This window comes from Ceratotherium simum, chromosome 9 (genome assembly GCF_057802395.1).
Source record: "Ceratotherium simum simum isolate JZ-2026a chromosome 9, ASM5780239v1, whole genome shotgun sequence".
NCBI lineage: Eukaryota > Metazoa > Chordata > Mammalia > Perissodactyla > Rhinocerotidae > Ceratotherium > Ceratotherium simum.
Window position 1 is genome coordinate 78,689,673 of NC_141908.1, and position 14,555 is coordinate 78,704,227.

The 14,555-nt window shown below is 36.1% G+C and overlaps 1 protein-coding gene across 4 annotated transcripts in view; it reads left to right on the forward strand.

Annotated features, from left to right (window-relative positions):
* The window catches only part of FAM117B (family with sequence similarity 117 member B), a 75,872-nt gene that overhangs the window by 36,964 nt on the left and 24,353 nt on the right, over positions 1 to 14,555 (forward strand). For all 4 annotated transcript variants that reach the window (XM_087435632.1, XM_087435631.1, XM_087435633.1 and 1 more), the window contains exons 2-4: positions 3,015 to 3,166; positions 12,824 to 12,916; positions 13,887 to 14,000. In XM_087435632.1, coding sequence (XP_087291758.1) covers positions 3,015 to 3,166; positions 12,824 to 12,916; positions 13,887 to 14,000 — 359 coding nt within the window. The remainder of the gene's footprint in view (positions 1 to 3,014; positions 3,167 to 12,823; positions 12,917 to 13,886; positions 14,001 to 14,555) is intronic.

A 14,555-nucleotide genomic window follows, 5' to 3' on the forward strand; every position in this document is an offset into this window, starting at 1 on the left:
TGTCTTTGTTGATTTACTTTGGATTAACCAAAGAATGTCTGAATTGATTGCGCACCTGCCCTTGTTGATAGAATACAGTAACGTTAGACGTCATTCTCTTCTCTGCACATATGTCAAGTACTGTCTTAAGCATTGGGGTTCAGAGAAGAAGAATTCCTGCCCTCCAAAATCTCACTCTCGAGTGGAGCACTGGCACAGTCAGGAACCATTTCAGTGAACCATGCTATGGCAGCACACAAGAGGGCTTTTGACCTAGACGTTGATGTGTTATTTGGGCTTGGTGGCTGTTCAAGGAAGATTTTCCAGAGGAAACATTTGAACTGAATTTTGAATTTCAGTTCAGACGTCTGAACTGAAGCTTGAAAGGTTAAACATGAATTAGCCCAACCGGAGAAAGGATATGAAGGTAATCTAGGCAGAGAGAAAGGCCTGGAGGCGTGCAAGGGCATGGCACATGTTGGGAAGTGCAGGTCGTTCAGCATGGTAGGAATTGAGGCCGTGCAGGCAGGAAAGTGAGGCTGGAGAGGCCAGATCATGAAGGGTCTTGTCAGCTGTCAAGAGACTGTTCCTCTGAACTCCCTTATAAATACAGCCTTTGTTCATGTAGGCTGGGAATCTTTGAGTCATCTTTGACTCTTAAGGCTCCCTCCCCTCCCTTAACCTCCCTCATAATTGGGCACCAAATCCTGTCAATTTTGGAAACTTGGATTGAAATGGAATAATGACAAGCTAGATACAGACTGTGTGTTCTTTACCACAGACTGTAACTTAGGCTTTTTAATTTCTAGGGCTTAGCGCTGGCTCACAGACTCTTAGTAAATGTTTAAATGGATGGCTTATAGGAAGGGAGTTCAAAAGAGAAAATATTTAGTGTTTTTCCGTGGGACCATATATAACTTTTCTAGTTTCCTTTCATTATAGAAAATGTAATAGTCTTAGGAGGCCTAGTTGAAAAGTCAGCTCTTGGATAATTAAAAACCTTGAAAATGGAATCAGATCCGTTAGTAGGGTGTGTTTGATTAGTGCTCTGGTGGGTGACTAAAGCAGGGTCATAGTGGGGGAAGAAAAGTGCCAGACAGCTTTTAGCAATTTGATTTTAATGAATATACACCAGTTTACATAGTGTCTGTGCCTTTTTTTTTCCCTAGCTAAGAACAGTCTTCTTGTGACTATCCTAATAGAAATTAATTTTTTAGAGGAAAAATCATGAACACATGTATGTATTGCTTTTCACTTGTCACAGTTGATAACGTGGGCACATGCTTTCTTGAACTTATGGATATGTACTGCGTTTATTTTCTATTTACTATAACAGAACACTGTATGCAGAGATGACTAGCATTTGTAAGAAGTAGGCATTGTTTTAGTGAAATGTGCCGTTTTGAAAGCAAATTATATATCTGTGAAGCAGCTTTTATGATCATTATCAACACAGCTGCTGTAACTGTTAACTTAGTGAAATTGAATCTTTTGTTATTTGGGTCACATAACCAGCAACTGAACTTTTATACTTATAACGATGCAAGACCTTTATTAAGACATAACGTGGGGCTGGCCCCGTGGCGTAGCGGTTAAGTGCGTGCGCTCCACTGCTGGCAGCCCCGATTTGGAGCCTGGGTGCACACCGTAGCACCGCTTGTCAGGCCATGCTGTGGTGGTGTCCCATATAAAGTAGAGGAAGATGGGCACAGATGTTAGCACAGGGCCAGTCTTCCTCAGCAAAAAGAGGAGGATTGGCAGGGATGTTAGCTCAGGGCTGATCTTCCTCACAAAAAAATAAAAAATAAAACTTATAAAAAAAAAAAAAAGGCATAACGTAATGCAAATAGAAGAGAGATGTCTTCAAATGTTTTCATATATAGCCTTAAGAAGAACAAGGTATTTATTATATAGAAGTAGAATGATAGCGTTGTAATATAATCCTACTTATACATATATTTATATTTAATATTTTTAGTCTCTTAATTTTTTTTATTTTTAAAGCATAAATTAGCTAAGCCTAGTCCTTTCCCCCATCAAAAAAAAGGGAGGTATGAGGGTATTTCTTCTACATCACCTTTAACTTCCCATTACCTCAAGTTTTTTTAGTTTTTGTTTTTGGCTTACATCTAAATATATATTCTGTAATTTGAAGTGGAAAAGATTTTTGTGTATGTGGCCTCAATTATAGCTCCTATAGCCTGGTTAATATGGTTTCTTAGAGTCTATTTATTGTAACAAAATCTCACTAAGATCTGTTTTATAGAGCTGATTAAAATGAAATTTTACCTGTAAGTTTGTCTTAGCTGCCTTATATCCTTTTGAGTATAGATGGTATAGTGATAAATGAGTATTTTACATATAGTACCTATTTAATTGTAAAGATCAACATTTTTTAAATGGGTATATATACATTTGTCTTATTTTCAATTTTTTTGTAGAGATAATTGCAGTTGTAAGAAATAATGCAGAGAGATCTTTTGTACACTTTGCCCAGTTTCCCTCAGTGATAACATTTTGTAGAATTGTAGTACAATATTACAGCCAGGTTATTGATGTTGTGCAGTCCACTGCTCTGATTCAGGTTTCTTCAGTTTTGCTTGTACTCGTGTGTGTGTGTTGAATTCTGAACTGTTTAATCTCCTTTGTACGTTTGTATACCCACCACTGAGGCAGGATGCGGGATAGTTTCTTATCACAAGGGTCCCTCATGTTGCCCTTTTATGACGCCTGCTTCCCTCCCGCCACTTGGTTTTCTCTCCCCCATCTCTAACCCCTGGCAAACACTAATCTTTCCTCCATTTCTAAAATTTTGTCATTTCAAAAATGTTATATAAATGAAATCATCAGTATGTAACCATTTGAGATTGACTGTTTTCACTCAGAGTAATTCCCTGGAGATTCATCCAAGTTTGTGTGAATCAATAGCTTATTCCTTTTTATGTTGGAGAACTTCTGTGTAGTTTAAAACTTAGTTTCTACTTCGTTTCCTTTCGAATCTATTTTTAAAATAAATATATTTGTCTCAAATCTAGGTGACAAGACACGACCACCTTCCTCAAGCCCCTCTAGTATCATCCGCCGCACTTCCTCTCTGGATACCCTTGCTGCTCCGTACCTCGCAGGGCACTGGCCTCGTGACAGTCATGGGCAAGCTGCTCCTTGCATGAGGGACAAGGCCACACAGGTAGGTTTATTTACAGTTCTTGTCCTGAGGTGTTTTACTCTGAAACCATTTCTCATAACATTATTTGTTCTATTCCGTGCTCAACTTCTTAGAACATTAGTGTGTGTTAGAATTACCTGAGAAGCTTATCAGAAGTGCAGATTCCCCAGCCTGACCTCCAGATATTCTGTAGTAGGTTTTGGTTGAAGCTTGGGAATGTGCATTTTAAACAGTTTCCAAAGTGCTTCCAATACATACAGATAATTTATGGACCTGCTTTTCTCCCACTTACTCTTTGTAGTTAGTTTAGAACATCACAGTATATTTAATAAATGGAATTTGGACTTAAGAATTTGTAACAGTAAAGATTACTTTACTTTCCATCTAACCTTATATTTTTGTGCCAAAAATCATGTGTTGGGAGATGGGGATTCTGTTACGTTATTGATAGATTCTGTAAGCATAAATATCCTGACAGAGGGACTCTGGAAGCAGAGTTTTATACTTTTATATTTTTTTAATTAGAAGGATCTTAAAAGACCATTTAGATCTACTTCCTGGTTTTACAAATGAGGAAGCTGAGGCCCAAGATCGTAAAGCCAGTTGATGACTGCATCTTGGTTTGGTGTAGTTTCCTTCATAGCACTTAGTACAATTATAATTAATTATTTGTCTAATCATTTATTTAATGTTTCTCATACTCACTAGATGGTGAGCCCATGAAGTCAGGAACTGTGTCTGGCTTGTCCATTTCTGTATTTTCATCTTCAGGACTTAGTACTGTACCGACAGAATAAACACTCAAGGAATATTTGCAAAGGAATGAATGAGCAGAACAGTTAAAGCTTTAGTGCTAGTGAAGAATGAAAATCATTTAAAGAGTTGAAAGATTCTTTATACTGATTGTTGAAAATCAGCTAAGGTACATCTTGATTTAGACTTCAGATTTACATCACTGTTGATTGCTTGATCCCTGCACTTTATGAGAGAATGTGCTTTTACAGAACCAAGTAAACACATTTTGCAGTGGTTTTTGCATTTGCACACTGGTTTCCAAAATTCCAGGTGTTCTCGGTGGGCCTAATTGTGTTCTCTGTTCTAATACTCTTGAAACTGAACCCCATTGTTAGGGTAGATGCTTGGGGTTTGAGATTACCTGGAGGTTCATAATCCAATGACAACTACAGAAACGAAAGTGCAGAGTCTGTACTCATCAAAAGTAATGAATCTTTTCAGAAATTGTGACTTTTTAAACCAAAGAGTTCTGCAGAACTCTGCATTTATTCAGAATCTGTATCTTTGCTGAGGATAGGGCATGTAGTATGGAAAATGAGTACAGTCTCTACTTGCTTTCTGGTTAATCCACATGTCATATTTAAGTTTGAATGGGTGTATTTCCTTGAACATTTCTACAACACACTTTATTTCCTCTATACTTTCAGGTTCAGTGGGTTCAGATATTTTTTTTTTTCTTATCAGTAAGAATACAAGCCTTGAGAGCTCCTTGATCTGTGGAAGCAGTTCATAAGTCTTTTCAGCAAGGTGCTGTGACCTGGCTCTGACTACATTGAATTAAAGTATAAACCCCATACTCTCTTCACCTTCTTCTAAATGTCCTCCAGATTGGGAATGTTAAGGTTACAAATGTAAAGAAAATGTATAATTATCATACTGTTAATCTTGCTTGTAAAGCTCACATGTAGAATCTCCTAGGGCATAATGGCAGTGATAGCCTGGGACACTCTAGTCTTTCATTTATGTTTTGGCCCCCACCTTTGGCAAGTGAATTTAGCACTAACGTGATTATTGGCAGATATTGGATTCCCTAATGTATGTATGCTAGTTAATTAAGTCAACTTTTTAAAATTTGGTAGAATATATGTAATATAAAATTTGCCATTTTGACCATTTTTAAGTATACAATTTAGTGGCATTAACTGCATTCACAATGTTGTGCAACTATTGCCACTATCTATTTTCAAAACTTTTTCATCACCCCAACAGAAGTTCTGTAACTCCTCATCCTTTTTCCAGCCCCTGGTAACCACTATTCAACTTTCTATTTCTATGAATTTGCCTATTCTAGTTATTTTATGTAAGGGGAATCATACAATATTTGTTTTTCTATAGCTGGCTTGTTTTGCCTTTGCATAATGTTTTCAAGGTTCATCCATGTTGTAGCATGTATCAGAACTTCATTTCTTTTCATGGCTGAATAATATTTCATTATAAGGATATGCCACACATGTTGTTTATCCATTTATTTATTTATGGACATTTGGTTTGTTTACAAATTTTGGCTGTTGTGAACAGTGCTGAAGTGAACATTGGTGTCTGAATCCCTGCTTTCAATTCCATTTGGTACATACCTAGGAGTGAAATTCCCGGATCATATGTTTAGCTTTTAGAGGAACTGCCAAACTGTTTTCCATGGTAGCTGCATCATTTTACCTTCCCACCAGCAATGTAGAAGAGCTCCAGTTTTTCCATATTCTTGCCACCAGCTGTTATTTTCCTTTTTTTCATTATAGCCATCCTAGTAGGTATGAAATGGTATCTCGTGGTTTTGATTTGTATTTCCCTAATGACTAATGATGTTGAGCATCTTTTCATGTGTTTTATTGGCCATTCGTATATCTTCTTGCAGTTCAGTGTATCTTCTTTTGCCCATTTTTTAATTGGGTTGTTAGTTTTTTGGTCACTGAGATGTATGAGTTCTTTATATGTTTTGAATATTAACCCCTTATCAGATATATGGTTTGCAGATATCTTCTCCCAATTGTTAGATTGTCTTTTCGTTTTGTTGGTGGTTTCCTTTGCTGTGCAGAAGCTTTTTAGTTTGATGTAGTCCCATTTGTTTATTTTTTCTATTGTTTTCCTTGCCTGGTCAGACGTGGTACTTGAAAATATGTTGCTAAGACCGATGTCAAAGAGCGTACTGCCTATGTTTTCTTCTAGAATTTTCATGGTTTCAGGTGTTACATTCAAGTGTATAATCGATTTTGAGTTAATTTTTGTGTCTGGCGAAAGATAATGGTCCACTTTCATTCTTTTGCATGTGGCTGTCCAGTTTTCCCAACAGCATTTATTGAAGAGACTTTCCTTTCTCCATTGTATGTTCTTGGCTCCTTTGTTGAAGATTAGCTGTCCACGGATGTGTGGGTTTATTTCTGGGCTCTCGATTCTGTTTCATTGATCTTTGTGTCTGTTTTTGTGCCAGTCCCATGCTGTTTTGTAGTATATTTTGAAATCAGGGAGTGTGATATCTCCAGCTTTGTTCTTTTTTCTCAGGATTCCTTTGGCTATTCGGGGTCTTTAGTTGTTTCATATAAATTTTAGGATTCTTTATTCTTTTTGTGTGAATTTGATTAAGATTTTACTGTACATGATTATTTATCATTCTAATTAAACAAAGTTAGCAAAAATGTGGCATCATTCTGTTTTTCTGTATCTTTGGCAGACATCATTCATTCCCTGTGAGCTCAAATAGCCCGAGAATCCTTCTGGCACAGTGCTGTAGCATGCCGTTTCCAGTGGAGCAGGCGTGGTCCAGGAGAGGAACTGTCTACGAAACTGATTTGCCATTTCTGCTTTAGAGTTTGGTACAGAGCTTAATACTACACTGTCACGAACCTCTCTTCCCCCTCCTCCCACATTCCTTTAAAGATTCTTTTAGAAACTGACCATTTACCAGTTTGCCCTCCAAAAAGGTGACACTAATTTGTATTCCCAGCATTATCTAACTAGGTTGCAGTTTCATTAATTTAATTTGATCTATCTAATTTCCAGGGGGTGCCTTTTGTATTTTCTGACTATATCATTTTAGGGAGAGGGAATATAATGTGTATGTGTGGTTGGATTATTTGGCATTCTTTTGACTCAAAAGATATTCTCTTCCCAGCTTCCTGACCTCTTAGAGGTGGCTTGTTAGGGTATGTGAATTTGTGACTCATGTAATTGGTGTCTGGTTTTCTTTCTTATTTATTTTGTTCATTTATTGCATAAAGCAGTCATATTTTGCTTTTAAAAATCTTACGTTATTATTTTTTCTTGTAAGTCCTACATTTCAGAGCCTATTTTTTCTTCTTCAGAGGTTGATTTTGATTAATAGCTTATTAAATTGTTTTATTTTTCCAGTTGATGCATTGGCTTGAAATTAAGATCCAAGTTCAGAAACTTTGTAAAATGGCCTGTGATTAAAACCTAATGAAATGAAGTATTTGGTAAATTAGAGACTAAAATAATGTTGAATTACTGAAGGTGGATGTTTATAAGTCTACAAACTTGTTTAGAGATTGTTTCCTTTTTTGGAAGAATGTTCTGGAATTTATAACAAAAAAAGAAATCACTCTTTTATATGTTTGATAGATATAAGCAACACTAAAAAATTTATATCTTACTGTTGTGAAATGAAAATACTGAGAAGGTGGATTAGCTTTTTTAAAAAAATCCTTTTTGGGGCCAGCCCCGTGGCGTAGGGATTAAGTTCGGCACACTCCGCTTTGGTGGCCCGGGTTCACAGGTTTGGATCTTGGGCGTGGACCCACCTCTGCAGCCATGCTGTGGCGGCAACCCACATACAGAATAGAGGAAGATTGGCACAGATGTTAGATCAGGGTGAATCTTCCTCAGCAAAAAAATAATAATAATTACTTTTTGAGTAAAACCTTGGTCTACTGGTTAAAATTGGAGTGTAATGTTAAGAAGAAAGGAGAGTGTTAAAATTTTTATTTCAGACCTAAATCTAATAACCTCAATGTAAGCCCTGTAGTTGCCTCTCAATAGCTTTGCCTTACCTGGGTAAGCCTAGGATTCTGAAATCATCTGCGTTTCCAGATGCTTTACCACTTGACTGGTGTTCCTGTCCTTTCCTGTTTTCACATTAGATCGGATTTCTCTATGTCAGTGGCTCTATACATACTGTTTTTAAACAGGCTAGTGGCAGCGTAACAAATGGAGAACTAGTTACATCATGGAATCCTTTAAAACAAATAGTTTCTTGATTGTGTAACTGATTTTTTTTATTTGTTAAAAAACATTTTGGGGGACTGGCTGGGTTGCATAGTGGTTAAGTTCAGGAGCTCCGCCTTGGTGGCCTGGGGTTTGCAGGTTCGGATTCCAGGTGTGAACCTATGCACAGCTCATCAAGCCATGCTGTGGCAGCATCCCATATACAAAATAGAGGAAGATGGGCACAGATGTTAGCTCAGGGCCAATCTTCCTCAGCAAAAAAAAAAAAATAATAATAATTTTGAATGTAGACCCCAACTCTCCATAATGAACCTGCAGTACCCTGTGTACTCCACTCACTCATGCTTCCCAGCTTCTCTATTTTGTTTGGAGTGCTTTCCCATCATTTGCCTGGATAACTTATGCTCTAATGGTCATAGCAGTCTCCCCCCATCCCCATTCCGTAATCTTGCCTATCTGCTTCCCCTGTCCTTCCAGTTCTGGGTTAGGTGCTTTTCTTAGGGGACCTCTGTCATCACATGATATCATAATTGGCTTTTTATGTCTTCTTTCCTAGAAAAGGCTCTTTGAGAATAAGAACTGTGTTTCCTCTCTAACCCAGTACCTGGTCCAGTGCCTCACGCGTTAGTAGATACTTAATAGCTTTCTGGTATACGGTGCAAGACTGAACAAAATTGAAACAGTTAAAACTCGATTTTACTTTTTACTAATACCTGAGAGTGTCTTATAATAAAGACACAGCTTACTTGAACAAAGAAAGCAATTATCTTTTGAATTAGGAGTTTAAGTAAACTTAATGACTTTTGCCAAGTATTTTTTCCTGCCTGAACATCTTATCACTGAAATTAGCAAAGCAATCTGTTGCTCTTTATGCTTATTTTTGTTTGTCTTGCTAATCAATACTCTTGTTCTTCTTATAGTTAATTTGTTCTTAAATCTATAGGAAACTTTTATATTCCTTTGCTTTTCCTTGAATTAATTTTTATACTTAATATATTTAGTAGTTTTCCTAATTTTTAAAAACTTTTTATTTTGAAAGAAGTCTCAAGTTTATAGAAAAGTCATGAGAATTGTGACTTTTTAGTGAACACCAATATACTCTTCACCTATATTCACCAATAAACATTTTTCCATATTTTGCTTTATTTCTTTGTGTACACATAATTGTTATTATTACTGTTGGTATTATTTGCAGACATTCTTCAGCATATATACGAACAAGGATTTTAAAAAGTATTGCCAGTATAATTACCAAATCCAGGAGATTTAGCTTTGATACAATACTATTATTTAATATGTGGTACACATACAAATTTTTTCAGTTTCCCTAATAATATTCTCTGTAGCAGTTGCTCCTGTAAGCCAGGATCCAGTTAAGGAGCACACATGGCATTTATTTATTTATTTTTTTGTGAGGAGTACTAGCCTTGAGCTAACATCCAATGCCAGTCCTCTCCTTTTTTTCTTGAGGAAGATTGGCCCAGAGCTAACATCCGTGCCCATCTTCCTCTACTTTATATGGGACGGCACCACAGCATGGCTTAACAGGCGGTGCATCAGTGCGTGCCCGGATCCGAACCTGTGAACCCCGGCCCGCCGCAGCGCAGCACGCGCACTTAACCGCTTGTGCCACCGGGCTGGCCCCCACACGTGGCATTTAGATGTCATGTTTCTTTAGTATCCTTTAATCTAGAACAGTTCCTCAGCTTTTCTTTGTCTTTCATGACACTGACATTTTTTAAGAGTGCAAGCCAGTATTTTTTATTGAACCTTCTCAACTTGGGTTTATCTGTTTTTTTCATGATTAGATTCAAGTTATTCCATTCTTGGTGGGAATATTCTCCCTTTGCATGTGTATCAAGAGGTGTGTGACATCAATGATAAGTTCCATCCACCAGATTCCCTTCATAGCTAATGAGCAATCTGGGGGGAAATATTTGAGACTGTAAATATCCTGCTCCCTGACAAACTTTCACCCCTTGGTTTTAGCGTTCATTGATGATTCTTGCTTAAGTGAGTAATTACTGTAGTAGTTCCAAATGATGATTTTCTAACTCTGTTGTCATTCTTTCTGCATTTATTTGTTGGTCTAATACTTTTTGACAGAACTATTTCTTCATGGAATTGTCCTAAATGAATTTCATAAAATTTCAATTGATATGACTTAAGATTCTCTTTTTTCCCCCCTCTAACTTTTTACTAAGAAAATGTTCAACATACAAAAAAATGGAAAGAATGCTAAGCTGTCATTAGATTCAACAGTTTAAACATTAGACATATTTGCTTTACCAGTCTTTGTATGTGTGTATGTGTTTGCCGCACTTTCTGAAAGTATGTTGCAGATACCATGACATTTTATCCCTAAATTCTTCAGCATATATATTCTAAGAATAAGGATATTTCCTGTATGGCCACAGTAGCATTAGCTTACCTAGGAAAATCACTAATTCCTTAATATCACGTGACATCCAGTCTATGTTAAAATTTCCCTAAGATTTCTTTTTTTTTTTGAACCAAGATCCAATATGAGATTCATGCATTGTCCTTGGTTTCTTCTTAGTCCCTTTTAATTTAGAAGAGCTCATTCTCATCCTTTTTTTTTTTTTTGGTGTTAATAACATTGTTATTTTATGAATTATCCTACATATTTGTAAAGGAGATACTTCTTTCTTTTGCAATTAGCAAGTAATCTGTGGAGTACTTTTTTGCACCACGTGAATATTATGTTCCCTAGTAACTTTTCCTAGTAACTTAACCTAGTAACGGTTTTAGTATCCATCGGTGACCCTCTCCTAAATCAGTTTTTACCTTGGAAGTTGCAAAAAAAAGATTTTTTTTCGTTAAATATGAGATAGCACATTCTATACGTTCTTCTGCAACCTTGTTTTTCACATAAGGACATCACTCTGTCCACATAGAAAGATTCCCTCTTACCTTAAAAGGTTTTTTCCCCCCTTATGTATAGAGAAGTATTGTTTTCACTAGGCTGTGCATTCATTCATACAGTGCAGAATTCAAGAGGTACAGTTTCTTTTGTTACCATTTGTGTTCTTCCATAGATACTTTACATATGTGTAGATTCTTTCTTGCAGACCTATCTAAAGGTAGTTGCCATATAACTGTAGTGAGTCTTGAGTTTTTCACTTAACAATTTCTCATGGAGATTATTTTGTATCAGTACATCGTGAATTTCCTTATTCATATTTTATAGCTGCATAGTATTCTCTTGTAAAGATATATCATAATTTATTTAGCCAATCCTCTGTTTACATTGTTCTAATCTTTTAGTTGTAAAAACAGTGCTACAGGGAATAATATGATATGTCATTTTGTGCATAAAGGTATACATTGTGTACATCTGTAGCATAAATTACCAAAAGAGAGGGTGCTGTGTCAAACAGTATGTCCATTTGTAACTTGGACAGCATTGCTGAATCCTTCCGTAAAGGCTGTACTAATCTACACTCCCACTAGCAATGGAGGAGGGTGAATGTTACTAGATGGCCCAGTCTCAGTGAAGTTTTAACTTGCATTTGTCTTATTACGGTTGAGTTTGTGCAAATTTTCTTGTGCCAAGAACTCATTTGTATTTTTTTCTGATACAGTGTTTTGAAATTCTGGATTTTGTATAACCACTAAGGATTTAACATTTTTGAGGCTGTGTTTTGCAGATACCAAGCAAGACAAGACGTGGTATAGAGGTTGATTGTGATCACACTCTGGAGTCTTGGGTTTATAGCTTGGCTTTGCTACTTTCTAGCTGTGAGACCCTAGGCATCTTATCTAACCTCTCATTGTCACAGCTTCCTTATCTGCAAAATTTGTAGAACTTTTTGTGTGTATTAAATCAGATAATATAGTGAAGATCCTTGACTGTGCTTTCAGAAAGCACAGTGCCTAGCATGTAATAAGATCATAGGAGTGTTTGCTATTATTAGTATGCATTTGTTCAATAAAGGCTATACTAGTAATTATGTAAAAATAATAACTAATTTTTTATTAGTAATAGAAATGAAAGAAATAGGCTAAAATATTATAGTAATTAAGTAACTGGTGCTGGGGGAGTTGTGGGTAATTAGTGTTGTTTTAAAAATTTTCTAGTATCTAATTTTTCTGTAATGGGAATGTATTTTATAATAGAAAAATATGGTATATGTAATTTTTTTTAGAAAGGAAATTTTTTTCAAGTTTTTTGAGATATAATTGATGTATAGCACTATATAAGTTTAAGGTGTGCAGCATAATGACTTGACATACGTATATTGCAAAATGATTACCACAGTAAGTTTAACATCCATCACCTCGTATAGTTACAAAAATTTTTTTTTCCTTGTGATGAGAACTTTTAGGATCTACTCTCTTAGCAACTTTTCTATATACATTACAGCAGTATGAACTATAGTCATTCGTGTTGTACATTATATCCCCAGTACTTATTTATCTTATAACTGGAAGTTTGTACCTTTTGATCACCTTCATCCAATCCCCCCTCCTCTAACCCCGGTGCTCTGGTAACCACAGATCTGATCTCTGCTTCTGTGAGTTTGGTTATTTTTGTTTTTCAGATTCCCCGTGTGGGATCATGCAGTGTTTGTCTTTGTCTGACTTATTTCATTTAGCACAGTGCCCTCAAGATCCATCCATGTTGTCACAAATGTAGTATGCATTATTGTTAAATGATTATTTTATCTCTTTTTCCAATTAAAGACAGAGAGTGCATGGGCTGAAGAATACTCTGAAAAGAAGAAAGGGTCTCACAAGCGATCAGCATCCTGGGGCAGTACAGATCAACTTAAAGAGGTCAGGAAAATGGTTCCAAGGAAGTGGGTGTGGAAATTACATCCCTTCGTTGGCTAGTTCCTTAAAGTTGTGGGCAGCAAGGATTTATCAGTTTCTGTTTTTTGTTTTTTTGGTGGTGGTTTTGTTTACTTGAGAAATAACAGAAAAAGTTATTATGTTGGTTGGATAAAGATTTCAGTGGGGAAATGTACACATTACTTAACCTGATTATGTGTTTTTCTTTGCCTTGTTTTTAGTGAGAGTCCTTACTTGTTAATGTAATAAAACATTAGATGTATAAAATTGTAGTGATACAACAAATTCACGTTTATTATTTCTATATATAATGGTAGTATTTCTGAAATTCAGTAACCTAGTATAACCAAGTTGATTATGGCCCTATGCTCTGATTACCATTTTCTGTGCCTATAATTAGGATATTTGCATTTTATACATAAAGTAGAAATAAAACAGAAAAATTCAGTCAAGGAATGATATGAGATATTGATTGTAATTGTATTTGTTATTTAAAGATTGTATCTGTGAATGTATTTCATGGCTTGAATTGATTTTTAAATTCTGTTTAAGTTTTGGAGCTGTTAAAGGTTAGGTGTTTGATAAAGAAGTCTGAGTCTAAAATTTGACTCATTGTAAGGGCAATGAGAGAATAATTGTCATTATTTTTTAATTCTTTGTGAAAGCTATAATGTAATTTATTCTAAATACGAAAACTTCATTTGTTTAGTGCTTGGGAAGCTTGAAGGCTAAGAACGGTGTTGGAAAACAATTTTGTTTCTCTTTAAAAGAAAGATACACATATATGCACACACGTGTGTGTATGTATATAAATTTCATACAATAAATCAAATTTTGTGATATGGTTTAAAAACTCAAAAGAGTTAAGGCTGAATTCGGCTGGTTCTTATTAAGCAAGGATATGTTTTATTTAGTGTGGGAAACACTCTGACGCACTTATTTTTCCCTGTTTCAGATTGCAAAATTACGCCAGCAATTGCAGAGAAGTAAACACAGCAGTCGGCATCATCGAGATAAAGAAAGACAGTCTCCATTCCATGGCAACCATGCAGCTATTAACCAGTGTCAGGTAGGAGCGCAGATACCACAAAATCCAGACAAGGGATTTGTTGCTTTTCTGATGATTTATTTCATAGGTAACTGTTTAGGATAAAAATGTCCAAAAGCATATTTGAAATAGTGATTGAATACTGAATCATAGCCTTCATAAAAAAACCAGAAGGTTAGTTTGACAAAATATTTTCCTTTAGTGACCTGTGATATGACCTCTGGGAGACATAGCTAATTGCATATTTTGATTTACTGTAGTTTTGTCTTTATCAATTCAGTATATTAGAGGCAGAACAATACAGAGAGATAAGCATTGGCTATGGAACCAGACCCTGGATAAATAACCTGTTCTTTCTGTGTCTCAGTTTCCCCATCTGAAGGTTAAGGATAATAATGATGGCTGTCTCATAAAGTCTTTTAGTAGGGGAAAACCTTTAGCTGTTTCGATTCTTTAATGGAACCCTGTGAGCCGCTCTTGATGGCTCCCCCAGGGAGCATCTCTCTTTACCTGAATTGAAATTGGATGGGGCCTTGGCAAGGAGCGAGCAGGAGACAGTTTGCTAACTCCTTTTAT